Source organism: Thunnus maccoyii, chromosome 6 (genome assembly GCF_910596095.1).
Source record: "Thunnus maccoyii chromosome 6, fThuMac1.1, whole genome shotgun sequence".
Taxonomy (NCBI): domain Eukaryota; kingdom Metazoa; phylum Chordata; class Actinopteri; order Scombriformes; family Scombridae; genus Thunnus; species Thunnus maccoyii.
The window spans coordinates 17395787-17414028 of NC_056538.1; the positions used below are offsets into that span (position 1 = coordinate 17395787).

At 40.7% G+C, this 18242-nt stretch overlaps 1 protein-coding gene across 4 annotated transcripts; it reads left to right on the top strand.

Moving 5' to 3' along the window:
* The first annotated feature begins 253 nt into the window (after positions 1 to 253).
* si:dkey-54n8.4 (coiled-coil domain-containing protein 92) lies at positions 254 to 18134 on the top strand. Of its 4 annotated transcripts, XR_006096707.1 has the most exons (6): positions 1209 to 1881; positions 2941 to 3081; positions 10117 to 10164; positions 12612 to 17125; positions 17238 to 17291; positions 17845 to 18134. XR_006096707.1 is itself a non-coding variant. In XM_042415299.1 (5 exons), the coding sequence occupies exons 2-5, from the start codon at positions 1851 to 1853 to the stop codon at positions 13328 to 13330; spliced, it is 939 nt and encodes a 312-aa protein (XP_042271233.1). In that variant the 5' UTR covers positions 254 to 298; positions 1778 to 1850; the 3' UTR covers positions 13331 to 18134. The 4 variants fall into 4 exon arrangements, 1 of the variants encoding a protein (XP_042271233.1); XM_042415299.1 differs by adding an exon at positions 254 to 298 and having other exon boundaries at positions 1778 to 1881; positions 12612 to 18134; XR_006096706.1 differs by having other exon boundaries at positions 12612 to 17291.
* Positions 18135 to 18242: the final 108 nt, after the last annotated feature.

The following is an 18242-nucleotide window of genomic DNA, read 5'->3' on the forward strand; positions in this document are numbered from 1 at the left end:
CATTATTATTCCGAAACAAACTCATTATGGCTCGACAGCGCCCCCTAGGAAATTAAGAAAGTTAAGCCCCTCGATACAGATTGTCATAGAAGAGCGAAATTCGGTATACTTATGTATCATGACCAGACGCACCAAAAAGTGTCTTGGACATATACTCTAAGACCAACAGGAAGTCGGCCATTTTGGATCAAATTTGCGATTTTGACATTTCTAGGTTGCATACATTAACGAACTCCTCCTAGAGATTTGACTTTAGCGACTTCAAATTCAGTCAGTATCATCTACAGACCTTGGAGAGGTTGGTGACTTTTTGTTGAAAGGTGTTGCCATGACGACGCGGCGAATTTCGATGTCTCGCCATGAAATTTCAAAGCCCTATAACTTGACTCCACATGGTCTGATCTTTTCCAAGTTTCGTATGCTTGTTAAGAGTCCCGGTCTGAACACATGTAAAGGCCCATATTTAGTGACAGTCATAGCGCCACCTACTGGCAACAGGAAGTTTTAAGCGCCACTCTTTTGCAAACTACTCCTAGCAGGTTAGTTAGAAACACATAAAACTTGGTAAGCCAAGGTGTAAGACCTTGATGATGATAACTCCTGAAGCCTTTGAGTTTTCACCAAAAGCTGTTGCCATGGCAACACATTGTTCGCCACAAAATACGAAGCTGTTTAAAGGGCCAAGACATGCTTGAAAACTCACAAAACTTTGCACACACATGGCAGGTCTTACAGTCTATAATAACGTATCGGTGGCTTGCATAAGTGTGGCAGAATGGCTCTACAGCGCCCCCTACAATATTTCAACGAAGCAGCCCCCGCGCCACATTAAACCTACATGTATGAAAATCAGTACATACATGTATCATGGCAGGGCACACAAAAAAGTCTCTTGGACCTATAGCTGAAACCCAACACAAAGTCGGCCATTTTGAATTTAGTTGTCAATTTTGGCAATTCCGCATGTTAACGGACTCCTCCTACAGAATTCATCATAAGGACTTCAAAATCAGTGTGTGTCATCTAGACTAGTTTGTGATCAAAAGTTATTAAAAGATTTAGTTATCGTTGAAGCTTGTGGCTGTGGCGTGGCGTTGAGTTTTGATGTTTCGCCATTCCAGAGGAAATTGCTATAACTTTAGTGTAAATGCTCCAATCTGCCCCAAACTTTCCATGTTTGATAAGAGTCCCGGCCTGAACACGTGTACATGACAATATTTAATCAGTAATGTAAACTGGCTCCATAGCGCCCCCTATGAAATTTCAAGTAAGCAGCCCAAGCAGCAGGCAAAATAGTGGACAAAGGAAGTGATGTTTATCTCCTTCACAAACCTGCTTCATATGTCACTGTTAAACATCCATTACTTAAGGCTATCAAACCTACTTTTCATGTTGAATTACATCTTACTTCTACCAGATTTTTTTAAAGGAGGATTCTAACATTAATGTTAATTCCAGTTTTTATGCTATTGTTTGAATGGCTCATTTACCCCCCTTTATTAAAGTTTTTTTATGGTGGAATATAGTTTTATGTGTTTTGTTTTTATCTGTAGTTTTATGGTTATTTATGACTTATGTTCTGTAATCAGTGTTTGATAAAAACTGGAGCATTGTGACTGTTATGATTTTTATTGATGATACATAGAATTTACCACTACTTTAAATACATTTACTTCTTCACTTGAGTAGCCTACAATTTAAGTTTTCAGTGTGGTATCCTTAGTTTTACATCTGCAAAGGACTTTTTTCCATAATCTTTCTTGTGAATTAACAGCAGAAGTCCTAAAGAAGCCCCCCCTGAGGTCCGCGGCCCGCAGGTTAAGAACCACTACAGCAACCTGTCTCTGTCCATGGTGCTGAAATCACACCCGTCAAATCACGGTAGAGTAAAGAGTCCCCAAAATAGACAGCTGGACTTGTTTAAAGCCGTTGAAACTCATATCCTCACATCTGCATTTGAATTGAGTCATTACACTATTGTGTTTTCCTTTGTACTCCCACGAGCTGTGTATCGATCCTGTCAGAGAGGACGTATAGCCGATACGGGCTGCTCCCTCCAATCAGCTGTCCTGCTGACTCCGTCGTACGATGTTCTCGCGTGTTCTGATCACGAGGCCTTGTTTTCATCACTTCCAGCTCGGCCGTCTGCAGCCGCCTGATGCCTCAGACTGTGGGCGAGGAAGAAAGATGCGCACTGAGAAAATGGACTGCGCACTTTGGTCTAGGGCTTTATTCCTATCGACCGTAGTGAAAACATCCTCCTGATCATGCTCGACGCGGATGCTGCAGCAACGAGCGGTTTTGCCAGAGGAGCGCGGCGCCATGCATCGTGCTGGTTTCGCATTTTTACGCAGCTATCCAGCCTCTTCCTCCTCTAATCAAACGGCGTCACATGCAGCAGATGAGCTCTTCAGCGCTTCAGATAAAATGTCTTTGGGTGAACGCCGCAGCCTACAGCATTTGGACCAGCACCGGAGGCCAGCATGCTCGGAGGAGAGCACGTTTTTATAACGCTTGTGAATCATATTTCTTAAATTTCGGGAGTTAACATCAATTTAAAGGTAAGCAGAGGATTTTTTGTATCAGCTTAATCTCTAATTCAAAGGCTTCATTTTAATGGTATTGTCGCGTCCCACAGCAGCTGCATGATTTCACCCATTTCTGTTTATTTCTCTGGTCATCAATACCTTATTTATAGCTCCCACGTGACCTCAGTAGAGAACTTGGCTGACATAAGCAATGTTCACAATGTGAGAAAGTGACATTTAGCAGCTGATGTTCAAGCTGTACAAGTTATAAAAGGTTGTATGTTGAAGGCAGACCTCCTTTCTGACGCACATATGGATGATGCTGGCACAGTAAACTGAAAAAAAAAGTGGAAAGAAAGACATTATCTGTCCCATCCTTCTGATTTCCTCTCTCTGTCTCTCGTCTCTCCAGACGTGGCCATGGCTGATGAGAGCAGCTTGTCTCGGCAGGTGGAGAGTGTGGAGAGGAGCATGGTGTTCCTCAGGCAGGAGCACCTCACTTTGCTCCATGGCCTCCACCTGGAGATCCTCTCCCTGCAGAAACGATGCTCAGGTGAGGGAAATGCTGCTGCTGCTGCTGCTGCTGCTGCTGTTACTGTGTGTGTGTGTGTGTGTGTGTGTGTGTGTGTGTGTGTGTGTGTGTGTGAGTGTGTGTGTGAGGGAGCCAAGAAACTTTTATGTGACCCCAAAATGTTCAGTGATCCTCCAAAAGTCCTCGATTCTAGTTCTGTTGATGACTTATTTAAACCACCATGTTTCTTCATAATACTAAAGGTTTTATACTTTATATTATCACTAACATGAAAGACTTTAATAGTTTAATAATTTCTTAAAGCTGTATATGTAGATAAGCTGTAAGGTTACTAATTTGTTACCAATTAAGAGCTCTAAGGCTGCAACTAATGAATATGTCCTTGATTAATTGCTTATTGTTTAGTCTATGAAACATCAAAAAGCAGCCAACAGTCTAAAACGCATTAATATTTATTTAATTAATTATTATATATGACAAAGAAAAACTGCAAATCCTCACATTTGAGAAGCTGGAACCAGATTGCAACGATATTATCACAGTAGTTGGAGATAAATGTTCTGCTGATCAGCTAGATAAAGCTCAAGAGTGAAGGATCCTCTTCCTGTGCTGCTTTCTTTTTCTTTTAAGCTGCTCTAGTTTTTTATTAATCAGCATGAAGCCCCACACTGACCTCCTGCCTTTGAAGAGAAGATTTAGTGAGATTTTTAACCACAGTCTTACTGGGAGGAAGACATTTTCATGACCCTTTTCAAAGAGGTTTTTCTTTCACTCTGTAATAATTCCTCAAGCCTGCACCCAGCTGGTTTTATGACTCCATCCAGGTAAAGCTTTACATAATTTGACGCTAATCTTAAATGATTTAACTGCATTTTTTTCCGAGGGAGCACATGAGCAATATTTGATATGTTGGTGAACAGAAGCCGCTCTGTGTTTCGTCAAAATGTGTCTCTGCAGTCCAGTGCAGTTACTGTCATTTTCATTTCAAATTACTACGCTAAATCTCTTAGGACCCCCATGTTCATACAGGCCTCATTGTTCATGTGATGTGTGTCTGCACCATCAATCAATCCCGGACAATGACTACATGGTGATGTCATGCTACGGTTCCTGTAGATTGCATCATTTCCTGTTTGGAGCCTTAATGGACATGTGGTCCATTTTATCAAGCAATCAAGTGCACACATGTCGGTATTGAGGACGTTTTATTTAATTTCATTAATTCCCTGGAGGCTCTCCCATCTTTAACCCAATATTCACCCAAACCTCAACATGTTCATAACCCAAAACCCTAAAACCAAGTCTTAACCCTAAAATAAATAGTTAACCTTGAAGGGACCAGCTTTGTGTCTCCAGGATTGGAGGTGAATCCCGTTATGTGGGTACATGAACAGATTTTTGTCTCTCCTTAAGTTACACACATACACACACGCACACACATATAACCTCACATGCACACATATTGTCTCACACACAATACATCCTCAGAAAGATACATACAAACACATCCATCACGGATAATCCATAGATCGCATAGCTTTAGTAATCCATATGAAGGAGATTGTAGTCCACAAATACAGGAATACAGGGGGAGGACTGAGAGGGAAGGGGGGGGGGTGTTTGTGTGTGTGCGTGTGTGAGAGAGAGAGATGGCTGAGAGCCAATGTCACCAGTTGTTTAGAAAACGACCCCCTCCATCACTTTGTAGCTCCGCTGCACAATCACATCTGGTCAATAAAGCTGTTCGTGGTGGCTACAGTGTGTGTGTGTGTGTGTGTGTGGAGTATTTCCAGCTGCATACTTACCCTCTCCGTCTCTCCCTCTGTCTCCACGGGGTCTCCCACTGTGAACTCAACCAGCTCACAGGCTGCTGTTACTGATTGTTTATAATTTATATAATTTTAAGAGAGAAGAAGACATGTGGTCAAACCAGACAGACAACACAGGATCTTGTTTGCATTATAAAAATGATTTCATCAACAAATAATTGTCCAGCAGCGACAAACACAAACATAATACTTCATCAGAACTCAGCAACACAAATATAAATCCTCTTTTTAAAGCAGCAGGAATCATAAATCTGCTCTCCGGTTTTATATCCACCTAAATCGCAGCCTTTAACTTCCACATTCTTCTGAGATTTCTGTGGGGATATATGGTATTATGCCACACTCACTAAAACATGATCATCTCCTTTTTCTGCTCAGCATCCTTAAAGCCCCTTACAGCACTTTAATGCCAGACTGAGAATCCGTTTAAATGTTTTTCAGGCACAGCAATGGTTCATAAAATCAAAGTAAATAGCTGTTACACACCATTGTGGATCCCTGCTGCACACATGAACCTTATTACTGTATGTCTTGGAATAATGTTCCTGTCGAAAGAAAAACACAGCATCTGATTTCCTCAGCTTGAAAGTATTCACATTTTTTACTTGATGAAAGAGCCACAACAAAAAAATATTTTCAGTTATACAATTTAAGTTCATTATAAAATAAACTACAGTTGAGGGTATTCCTGTGATTATCACTGATGACTCTGTTATCTTGTTCTGCCATCATCAGTGTATTTTCAGTGTTTACACCTCAGACACCCCGAATCCTTCTTGTTAATTAACTCTTGGCTGATATGAGTTTAGTTTATTGACCTGTCAGCATTATTACAGGTTCAAAATATCTCATATCACAAATCTGAGATATAAAATCTAAAATCTGCTGTCATTTAGGAGTCTGCACATATAGGAGATTGGTGATCTTCTTTATCTCTCAGTTCAGCATCTTGGGATGGTCATTTTGTTTGAGTTCCTTGTCTGACGACCTGTGAGCTCATCCCCGAGGGGGGGGTAGCCAGTCACTGAGGTTGGACTTAAGTAGCTTTCTGGTAAATTCAAGACACAGTTGAGTGCGTCTCTCTGCTAGAGTGCACAATCTGAGAGTGCAGAGAGTCTCTGGGTACCCTGAGTACCTCTGGCAAAGTACGATTTTACAAGCTTGTTTCTGCGTACTCCCCAGCCTTTTAGCCTGGTCAGCAGTCAAAGAACTGTGCCAGACAGGGACTGCATACTCCAGTGCCAGACGTATGAAGCTTGTGTAGATGGAAACCAGTTCTGGGTCTCAGACACCAAATTTCTTCAGGCAATACAGAGCAAAAAGCTTCCTGATGACTGAGGTTAACATGTGGTCCACCTGACTGTCCCATCGTAAGTTATCCTGGATGGTGACCTCCAGGACTTTGTGTCACAGACATCCAGGACGTTCTGGTCAACAAAGAGGGTCGGCAGGGCTGGTGTATGTCTCATGCTGGTGGTGACATGTAAGACTTTACATTTCCTCGGGTTAAGTTTCATTTTGTGCTTCTCTACCTAGATGTCAAGACCATTCAGGTCTGTTGGAGAGTTCAGGGTAGTTGGGACATTCACATCTGGGCCAGAGTCATATCATCCACATATTTCTGGTGGTCTGGTCCATCCTCGAGGGCACTGTTAATCAATGCTAGCAAGACTACAGGCTCTAGTACGGTTCCCTGCACAACTCCACATGAGGGATAGTCCCAGTCAGAGAGATGTCTCTGTTAGAGCACTTTCTGATGACGGTTGGTCATGAAGCTGTGGATCCATGGAATCAGGCTCAGTCTCACTCCTAGATCGAGTAGACACTGTACTGCCACTGTGTGATCTACAGCGTCAAAGGCCTTGGCAAAATCAGTTGTAGTTTTGCCGCATATATTTCCTTTTGGACCTTATTTCTGTAAATCTTTGCTAGGATACATGATTTTCCAGTCTTGAAGGCTTTTGTCTCTGGTGGATTAGGTGCTTGATCTTGGGGGTGATCCATTGTTTGTCTGAAGGATAGATTTTCACTGTCTTCATAGGGAAATGTCTATCAATTTCAGGCAGAATAGTATTGTAGAAGGCGTTGGCTTTTTCATTAGTGCTGGTTGCTTCATTCACCTCCTGCTAGGGATGATCCACCTGCCAAACTCACTCAAGCCAGGCTCCCTTATAGGTTGTACTACCCATTTAGTACACTGGGGTGGTCTTGTTTTGCTTTAGGGCTCCAGAGGAGACAATTGTGGTCACTTGAGCTAATGGGAGGGAGAATCTCAAGTTTCAAGTGCATTGATTTCATGTTAGTGATAATCATGTCAATGATGGTTTCACCTCTGGTGTTGTTCTGAACCACCTGGCAGCGTTTATCTAGGCAGATGTTATGGACTCTGAGATGGTTGAAGGCTCCAAGAATTGTAAGTCCAATGTCTGGGTCTTTGTACGAAGCAGGTCAGTGGAGGCTATTAGATGTTCAGTGAGTTCACCCTGCTGTGGTGATTGAGGTGGTGAATGCACCACATATACAGCAATAGCAGATATGTGCTTTGGGAGTCTCAGGGGTCTCATTTTCCCCCCTCAGACATTCTAGATGGTCTGAACACTGATGCAGGTTTCAGGATATGATGGACACAGTCTCCGATGTACAGTGCAACACAGTGTACAATTAATGTCTTTGTTCTCCTCACAGTTTCCAGCATCATGACAGTATGTGATATGGAGTGATTCTGTCAGTTTTTGGATAGTTTTTAGAGAAGTGTAGAAACATAAACGGGACGATTAGGATTCTGGAGGCGAGCGCAGGTTTGCAGGTGTAATATGTGCTTGCTGCCAGCTTGCTAATGTAAAGCCTAGAAGGGTACTGCAAGGTTGAGCTGATGATGTTTTGCATAATAGCTCTGCCTCTGTAATGTTTTTGTTGCTTTTTTCATTGTTCTGGACTCATAATCAGTTTTCTCATCAGCATAAAGGTGCTTATGCTTCTGTCTCCTTGAACAACAAACAAAAATAGTTTTTGTCTTGAAATGGGGACTTTATTATGTGACATAGAATTCAATTAAGTTTGTGTGTGTGTGTGTGTCCTTCGAGATATCTTTGTGACATTCACAGTAGAGCCATGAAACAAAAGACCTTGAATTCTCAGCGAGGCTTTGAGAGATAAGTAAGCCTGACCTACAAAGTGTTACACACACTGGATGTTGCCATGTGCTGACTGCTTCTTTTTCATTGTTGTTTCAAGAAATAGTCCTTAGAGCTGAGTTCCTGCAGTTAAATTAACTCCGTAAATGCTTCTGGCAGTTATGAATGAGGATAAAAACTGAAAAACAGGAGTTCTCTCAATGAAAAGAGAGAAAATTCTCCCACATTTTGCGGTTATATTTTAATATATAATGGGCAATCAGCGAGTCTGTTTTTCTGGAGCTACCTGCCGGAGGTTCTCCAATACCCCTGGCTTTCCCGCTTTCCCCAATATCTTCTGACCTCCCTTTATCAACCCATTTGTCTTTCTCTTTCTTCATGCCAGCTGCAATGGTGGGCGTGTGGTGCTGACTGCAGAGGGAAGGAGAAAGGGTGTGACAGTGAGAGCAGGCAAGGCTAGAAATGACACGTCTGCTTTTCTAGATGGATCTAGATTTTCATTTTTTTTCATTACAAATTATAAACATACACTGCTCAAAATTTATGAAACATAAGTGGTTATATAGCATATAATGTTCACAGTTTTGTAACCAAAAGAACTTAAATAAATTCAAATGATGGTTTTCTCATTTTCAAGTAAAACTCTTTATTTAAAGGCTCCGTCATGAACAGGCCTGTGTTTCTGGCTCCGGGAAATTGAAATAGGTCACATTCATCATAAAATGACTGGAGCCAGACACACACACACACTGTGTTTGAGTGTGTGCTGAAAGCTGAATGTGGAGATTTCCCTGCTGTAGTCAGGCCTCTCTGAATGACCATCGAGATGACTGACAGGCCAGACACGACCAGCAGTCTGCTCCCACACTCCCCTCAGATGCTGTGCTGTCTTTATTAGGGACAATCCAACAGCACTAATGACTGAGTGCCATCCAGTCTGATCCTTTATCTTCTCAAAAGCACAGACCATTAGCTGCTGTGTTGCACGAATATGAGATATAATCCATCCAATATCCAAAAATGCTGGTGCGGCAGATATCATATCATGTAATATGTGGATAATCCCTATCATGTCGATGAAATGTCCCACAGTAACAGCATTTAACACTATTATTTCTTCCCTCACTGCTAAAAATGTTACAATCATGGCTTTGATATAAAGAGGTTCTGTGTCTGAGTGTTTCTGTTTTCTGTGGCATAACACAAATGTATGCTTTCATGTACGGCCATCCAATAAATTTACTAGACATAAAGGTCATCTACAGAGTCACATAGAATATCAGTAATCAGAAGACACATAAAATTATACAATTAAAAAACACAGTAGAAAATTTATCATCTTTCCAAGAATTTTATAAGCATAAACTTGAGAACAGGAGTATGGACCAGCTTCACATAAAAACAAAATCTCATATCATCTTTACATATAATGCATCCATCTGCAGAGTGTTTCAGTGTGAAACTGTAGCTTTGCGTTAAAATTATTCTCAAATGTTTAAGAACAGGGATAATGTTTGAAATCTGCCACAACACAAAGTGTGTAGGGTTTTTAAACAACAAAGAACTTCAATTAAATTAGCTCGTTTCAGTAAACGAGGCCACTTACATTGCTTAGTAGCAAGCACTGACTTCTTCAGGTGCTTAATTTGTTTTTGGTTTTTTTGTATTCCCCTTCGAATGAAATTGCATAGCCAGTAGTTTTTGTTTTAGGACATATTGATTTCAGTGAGGAGTGCTAACAATGCTACTATGTCTTATATTGCAGTTACAGCAAAGGAAGGTTTTTTCTCCAGTCATTGACAAGTAATGTAACAGTACATCATTGGCCAAGTCTCTGACACACATTCTTTGATGTAAAGTTTCAGATTTAGCTTCATTAATTATGTATGAGCTCACTGAAAATGAGCATCGAGCATCTGTTATGTTACCCACTAAGAGCAAATAGAGTTTAAAGCAGTTTGAAATGTCAGCATACCGCTCCAATAAGACATTTCAGCACAGTTGAGCGTCTATATTTAAGCTCTAACAAATGTGATTTTATGTGGTTTTTTTGTATTTCTTTCTCTTCAACTTCTCTTTCTTGTATTTTTCAGAGTTGACGAGTGAGCTGAAGGTGAAGCCTCCAGGCAGAAGCCAAATAGGTAAAAAGAAAACATCTCTCACTGTTCATATCCTCCTCCGTACATCTCTTTTTGTTCCACCCTGCATCCAATCTCCGTCTAGATTTGTGTTGTCTTCCTCGGCTTTTGAGACAGAAAGACACATGTTTACATCTCTCAGTGCTAGTTCGTCTTTGCCACATCCAATCTCAACCCCCAATCCTCCATCAGTGTCCGCCTGCATCCCTCTCTGTCCTTCCCACCCTCCCATCCCCCAGGAGACAGATCACTGTCAGCCACCCTCCTCCTCCTCCTCCTCCTCACCCATGCCTCTCTTTCCTCATCTCCTCACCCACAAGCAAAGAGGAAGTTTCTGTGAAAAACCACACACATATGTGCATTTTTTCCTATGTGCTCCTTGTAATCTGAAATGAATTGAATTGAATTGGTCGTGGCTAAATTGGGGCAGCACACGCTCGGCTGTGAAGATACAAACACAGCTGCAAAAGAGACAGCACGCCTCGACATATTTGGCTGATGGCTGACGTTTGCAGGACTGTTTGTGGTATCTACACGCAGGGATGCAGAGATAGGCACCATTTTGTCACGGCGAATTAGAGAAAGAGCAAAGTAAAGAGGAGTAAAAAAAAAAAAGGTGTGCGTGTGAGTAGAGGGAGTGTGGCTGCATTACTCAGCCATTAGACCCCCATCTCCTTTTCCAGGACAGGTTATCCCCTGATCCATCAATACAGCACGGCCCACTGTTCTCCTCCCACCCTGACAAATTGATCTATCCTCTTTTTTTCCTGCTCTCGTTTTTCCTCGAAGTCCCAGCGGGGGTGTTCGTTTACAGACTTTGCTGAGAACAAGAGAGATGTAGAGTCAGGAAAAGAGAGAGGAAGGAGAGAGGTAAATGAGAGGTAGCAAGAAGAGGAGGAGGAAAGGTAGAAAGGAGAGCTACTAAGGGAAAAGGATGCGGTCGCTTGCAGACGTGGAGGAGGGGAGAGGGGTTTGGAAGGATATGAAGATCATATTAGATTGTCTATAGTTAGCGTATGAGCTCAACTTGGGTGTGGCGAGGGGCGACGGAAAACCTGAGAGTGATCGGTTGTCCGGGATCCATTCCTGGAAAGCAAAAAGAGAAAGAGAGAGGACATAGAGGAAAGAAATGGGATGATAGAAAAGGAATATCACTGATAGAGAGAAGTTTGATGAAAGCAAAGTCATTAAATTTAGACAAACAATGTGAAAAATGCTGGTGAGAGAAAGTGAAAAGTGGAAAAAGGAGATTTGAAAGCCTCATACCCAAAGCTTTTGTAAATGTGTGAAGCTCCCTATTACATTTAAGCCTAATATGGATTTCAGGCTTTATAGTTTCACTCATGCTCACCAAACCTCCCACCACCTTTTAGATTCTCATACCCAGCAAACCTGACCTATTTCGGGTCCCTGAGGCATCAGCACCGGCCTGTGTGAATGTAATCTCCTTCTCCTCTTGCAAGCTTCAGCTCAGTCAGCCCGGGGGGGCCGCTGCACTTACTCAGGGCTTTACATCTGTGCATCCCTCCACTCTGGGAAGTTTTACAGGAATAAAAGAGCACAAATGTTGTCTACAGAAGCAAAAAACAAACAAAACAGAACAATAAGCAGTATACTGCGTTCAGACCGACCTTGGCTCAAACGTTGAAGTTCATGTGGAGTGGATGCTTCAAGTAATTGTCTGTTTTATCTTTTGAGAATGATGCCTAAATCAGCACTTGTTTATATAATATGACTATTTCAATGTGAGAATGTATAAAATTGCAAGGACTATCTTTGTGTACAGTACGTCATACAGATGGCTGTGGTGCAGCATAACTGTGCTGTCTGAATAGTAAAAGAGAGTTTAACTCATAGATTTTTAACTGACTAATTTAATATCCCTCGCTCCACTCCACTCACCCAACGTACTTAAATACTGGTGATTGATTTAACCATTGAAGTCATTCATCAAGGAAACATGCCAAAGACCTGCCGGTTTCAATTTCTCTAATATGAGGAGTTGCTGCTTTTTCTGTGTAACATAATTGTAAATTGAGTATCTTTGGATTTTGGACTTTTGCCCAGACGAATGCAGTGATTTTAAATCATCACATATGGTTTTGGGAAATTCTGATGGTCATTTTTCACTGTTTTTGTAGACAAAAAAAGACTAATTTATAGACTGATTAATTGATAAATCAAAAAATGACTGACATATTCATTTATATTAAAAATAATAGTTAGTTGTAGTTCTAAACTAGAGTTTAGTTGAATCGTTCTCCGAGACAGTGAACAGAATAATTAAATATTATGACCTTCACAGACAAAATGTTTTATGCTATTTTATTTCTATTGTTATCTATCAGATTATTTTACTTGAATGTCAAACAGTTACATACACATAACACTTCATTTTATAAAATTCTTATGTTTATGTTCAACACTTTTTTGGTATGTCTCTGTGTCAGAGTTACAGGAGGAAGAGGAGCTCCTGGAGGCCCGCTGTCAGGATGTGGAAGACCGTCTGGCTGAGCAGGAGTGCACCTTAGGAGAGCTTCGTAAGGAGCTGAGTCACAAGGGGGCCTTGGTGGGAGCCCTCAGAGGCAATCTCAAGGAAAAAGAGCGCCACTTCCTGGAGGAGCTCAAACGCCGCAGCCACTGCTCCACCATCCTGAACACGGAGCTGCAGAAACAAACAGAGGCAGCAGCATACCTCTCCTTCCAGCTGCATGCCGCCAGGCAGAAACTGCACCACCAGCGGATGCAGCAGAGGCAGGGACTCCTCGCCAGAGCCAACAGTCAGGGCACCCAGTACAGCGGCGAGCAGAACTCAGTCTCTCCACAGATGCCACCAGGAGCCTCCCCTTCCTCTCCGGTGGTCAAACCCAAGCGTAAGAGCGCTAGGGCATCCTCGAGAGTGGACCGTGCCCGGGAATGTGTGCCGATAGAGAAAGTGATGGGTCCTGCGGAGCCCACGGCCATGCCGGACCCCGCACTCTTCCTCCACCCCCGGAGGCACAGAGCCCGCTCCAGGCACACTCTGGCACAAAGACCGCCTCCAATGGGCCTGGAAAAGGAGGATGAGGAGGAAGGAGCTGAGGAAAGGCCAGTGGAGCCCCAGGAGGAAGCTGCCAGACTGGTGTCTTCAGCTGCAGCACCCCCTGCTGCCGAGACCAAGGCAGATTAGCAACTACTGTGACCTGTGCTTTAAACTACAGTTTGATCACTGTATAATTATCTTCTGTCAGACTGTTAATACTGTTAACTGTTGTTCTGCACCTTGACTGAATTGATACTGGGACTGGTTTTAGCTATTGAATTATATTACACTTAGCATAGACACTTTTTTAATATGGTATTTGATATAACCTTAAAGAAGCAAAACTCAGTAAGTGTCACTTTAAGTCAGTCTTAAATGAAATTAGAATTATCTGTTTACACTGGTGTCACATGCTCTATATACTGTGGGGCCTTATTTGAAAGCAATCCCTTTTTGATTTATGGTGATGGTGAGTTTGATGGTGGCCCCGCCAACTGTGACCTTTCAAGGTGACCCACAAACCACCGCATGTGGCTAAATGTTTGTGTGGCCACTGACTGCGTCACAGCTGAAAATATCTGAGGTGGGGGTGGCCACGACTGTGTCAGTGCTTCATGTTAAAAAAATATATTTGAAGGAAGCATGTTCACCTCATTTTGAAAAACTATATTTTACCTTTTTCTTTGACAGAATTTTACAATCCATGACCAAGCTGCATACTACTCTGTTAGATCCATTGTATTTGTTATACATTTTATACCTTAACCACAGAAAATACTAATATTTGATTGGCTTGGAGGTGTCCGTTAAATTCATTTATCAGGACACTTCAAACATAGTTCCAGTGTTGTGTTAAAGTCTGTTTCCATGTGTTTCCCTTTACTTTAACTAGAACCCAACCTTAGCAGTAACACCCTTTACCCTTAGCCCTTAATGCCAAACGGATGACAAAAAGTACTATTTATACTTACTATTGGAAACACTTTTCGAGGAGAAAAACTACTTCAATACCAATCTGGTCAGTGGTTGAAAATCAGTTAAGTTAGTGTACAAGGTATTAACTGTAGACAACGATAATTACACTTCATTTAACTTAAGCTAGGCTAAACTTCAACTGCTAACAAAAATGTATCACAAAACAAAGCCTGACTTTATTTCTTTGGTAATAAAATATATACGATATACTCCAAGGTCAAATTATTCTGCTGTCATTACCAACCAGTATATTCCTTATTTAAGACCACAGCTGTAAAAATACAAAATAATACATTTTAAACATCATCAACAAATGAGAACGCACATTATCATATATATATATCAGACGAAATACACACACACAGAACATGAAAAATATCAACGCATATCACCAGAGAACATTATTAAAACTTTTCAGGATCACTCTCAGAATGCACAATGTCACCACATCTCATTAGCGCTTACATAACATACAGTTTTGTAATTATCTTATAATTGTTTTGCAACTAAATACTGGATAAACATATCAGTCGTTAATAGAAATAACTTTTTCTTCAACTATGAAAACCGGTTTTTCATCTGTTTTTTCGCTCTATTTGCAATGTTTGTTCTCGTATCAAAGCCTGTGTCAGGTGAAAGACGGCAGCAGTGTTGGCCACATACACACGCTGCCTCTTTGGCTGAACTACAGTATATAAACTGTATGTTTAACTCATAGACACACACACACACACACACACGAGCGCTGCTATTCCTCTGTACTGACTGCTTTGTATAAACAAACCACATTCAGGTGATAATCAGTTCTGACTCGTTGGACCATGTGTTTCCTTTAGGTGTGGTTTGTGTGTTAAACACACACACACACACACACACACACACACACACACACACACACACACACACATACACAGACAGAAAACTACTACTTCAACTTATAGGTGCTTGAAGTTGTTGTGTCGGGGTTTCTTTTCACCTCAGGAAACAATGGGCGAACAAGAATATGACTGTAGGTTTAGTCAGGGCTTTTTTTAAGAGATGGTCTGTTTGTAATGTTTTCCTTTTCCATTTTACAAGAATTCCCCAAGTAGATGTGTCAAAATGTGCACAGTACAGAGACAATGACCGTGTATTGTGTGCTGTGTGTGTGTGTGTGTGTGTGTCCTCTGTCCCGTGTTATCAAAACAAATGCACATGGTGGCCCCTAGCGGAATAATGAGCAAATAGCATCCTTATTGGAATGATATCACATGCTCACAACACAAACTAGAAACATATTTGGCCCTAAACAGACAGTTCACTAACTACAGTAACTTATAAGAACCTGAGAAAATCATTGACGGTGTACAGACTGACTCTCTCTGGCTGCCCAGAGATGACGGGCTGTGCTGTCATTGTGATGGATGGAGGGAGCTGTAGAGACACAATCACACTTTCTAACAGAATGTCAAAACTACAGAAATATTACAGAGGAATTCTTTCCAAAATTTTGAAAAAAGCTGCCCCGAATTCCCCGAAGTCTGACAGAAAGGGAGAAATGAGCCCTCGTTCATTCTGGGGGAAAAGAAAGAATGTGCAGTGTTGCTGCTAAATATGTCACTTCCTGCCTCTACAAAAGAGACAACCAGTAGGACACAGACATATAAACAGACATTTATAATTATACTTGTATTTACCATATTCTACTTAACGCCACCATCTCCTTTTTTTAATGTTATTTATAGACAAATGGCTGTCTTGTATTAAACCTACTATTAACATTTCTTTATTTTAACATTTATTTTATTATCAGTAGATTAATTAATTGCATTGTTTTTGTTTGTCTCGCATTGTTAAAATCACATTGATATTGTACCAATACTAACTTGATCACTTATATTACCAATATATATATTATTACTTTATTTCATTTATTTATTTCATTATATAATCTATTAACTAATATTGTTTTTCAATTTATTTTTGTTGATTTCTTTCTGTAACATTGTCTTTCATATTTCGTAATTGTGCTTTGGCAACACGTCATGCCAGTAAAGCCTATTGAAATGATTTGAAGTGAAAAGAAAGATCAAATTAACACTTTAATCGACTATATTTGAATCTCTGTAATTGTTTTTTTTTTTATTTTATGGTTTACATGTATCAATGCAGACTATTAATTCATTGTTGTCCATTCAGTACAATACACTGTATTTACTGCCTTATAATAGAAGAATAAGAGAGGTGGATTTAAGAAATGCAACATCTACACAAAGAAGGACTCAGTATAAAGTGTGGAAACTTCCTCCTTTTGTTTCAGAGACACTTTTGTAAGAATACTTGGGATTTGCATATACAAGTTTACTGTAATGTAATGTGGCACCTCAGTAATTTTTGATTCAAAGTTGTGTCAGAGTCTGTCTACACTTGACTTATCTGAGCATCGTTAACTGCAGTCGTCGTCTTTGAAACGAGCCTTCCTGTAAAACTGAATTTAATTGTGATTAGTCGCTGTGAGGCTTCTCTCTCGCCTTCAACAGCTACTAGTTAGAAGTTTAGCGTTATGTTTTAGCAGTATATCTCCAATAAAGCAATATATTACTATATTTATATATTACTAGTAGGTCATGACAGCTGGTTTAAGGACACTTGAGGTGTTAAAAAATAGATTTTATGATTGTTTAACTTTGTATTTTGTAATTGTTGAGCTCTGTATGTTTTGCTTAATATTTTTATGATGGATTGTTTCATTTTCAAGGTTCTGTTGATTGTCACTGAATCTTTACACGATTAATTGTTGTGTTACAGTTTATAGGAGGCATATTCAAGCATGGAGGGATTGATGATATGCTGCATGTGTCGCTGTGTTAAGCGTATGGGCATATTGTTGTGCCACATGAGACGGTCCGGATGAAAACGATCCAAACCGGTAGTCTTTTTTTAGCGAAATGCAAAATGTGAGGAGGGTTTTCATTCACCTCTCAGCTGGTAAGCCATTATTAGCATGACTGTGTGCACTATTCTTCCTCAAGTTTTATAGGACAGTAGGGGATAAAAGTACAAAGCTGTCTTTGCTGAAAACAGTTTTACTCTCCAACAGGAATCCTGAATTTAGACTGTTAGACTTCATGACTTCATCCAACTGAAACGGCAGGTAGATTAAACTCTCCATCCACCTCTCATCGTCCATTTAACAAGATAAATGTTAGATTGGATCGTCTCTCCAACTGATCCAATCTAGCACCAACCATTTAACAACCTGCATACCACATTGTAACATTATGTCATATTTTAGATCTATACTTTGGTATAATCTTGTACAAACAATCAAAATACTGGTTGCTGTATGCATCTCTGCTACAGTATGAATGACTCAGAGACTGACGGCGTGTTTGTCTGCTTTGAGGGAATTAAGCGCTAATGAGCCAAAGAGGCCCACCACTAAAATTAACATGAAGAAGAACGGTGTGATGCCTTACTGACTGATGTCTTTTCATTCATATTTCAGCTAAAGGGAGTAAATCTTTTTATATACATTTCAGAGCATACCGCAGTATATCTCACATCACTCAAACATAGCAAGAAAGTAGATCATTTACCCACAGAGAACGTCTTCCATCTTTCTAAACGCCTATATAATAACCCAAAGTTAAAAATAATAACAAACGTCAACAGCAACATTATCTCTCTCATTTTTACTCGTCCAGATCTCGTCCTTGTGGTCAGTCCTGGTTGAGGTCACATAAGTTCATTTTCCATCTTCGAGAAACATTTCAGCGGACTGTATGTGGCACCATAAAGCATCTTGTTTGACATGTTATTTGGTCTCTAGCAATAATGCTGTATGGTACCCACCAGAGAGGTGTTGCTCGGGGTTCTTGTATGGTTTTGGCCCTTGGGTGAGCATAAACTGCTGACTGATTACCGCATATACTGTGTTAGCTTCCTATAGTGATCTACTGTACACATAATTGGAATAAAAATCAATGATTGTCTAGTCTGCTGCCTGCTCGTTATTGTTGTTTGAAAGTTTGCCAGAGAAAACTTGTTTTGTGAGGAAGAGAGACTCAAATCTGTATTAAAACAACTGCCAGGTGCCCAAATG

What these genes read in the sequence shown, in the direction of transcription:
- si:dkey-54n8.4 (XM_042415299.1), top strand. Translation starts at nt 1,851, where the DNA reads ATGGTGCTGAAATCACACCCGTCAAATCACG. An exon ending in CCTGCAGAAACGATGCTCAG is followed by an intron (nt 3,082 to 10,116) that starts GTGAGGGAAATG and finishes TGTATTTTTCAG; the next exon opens with AGTTGACGAGTGAGCTGAAG. An exon ending in TCCAGGCAGAAGCCAAATAG is followed by an intron (nt 10,165 to 12,611) that starts GTAAAAAGAAAA and finishes TCTCTGTGTCAG; the next exon opens with AGTTACAGGAGGAAGAGGAG.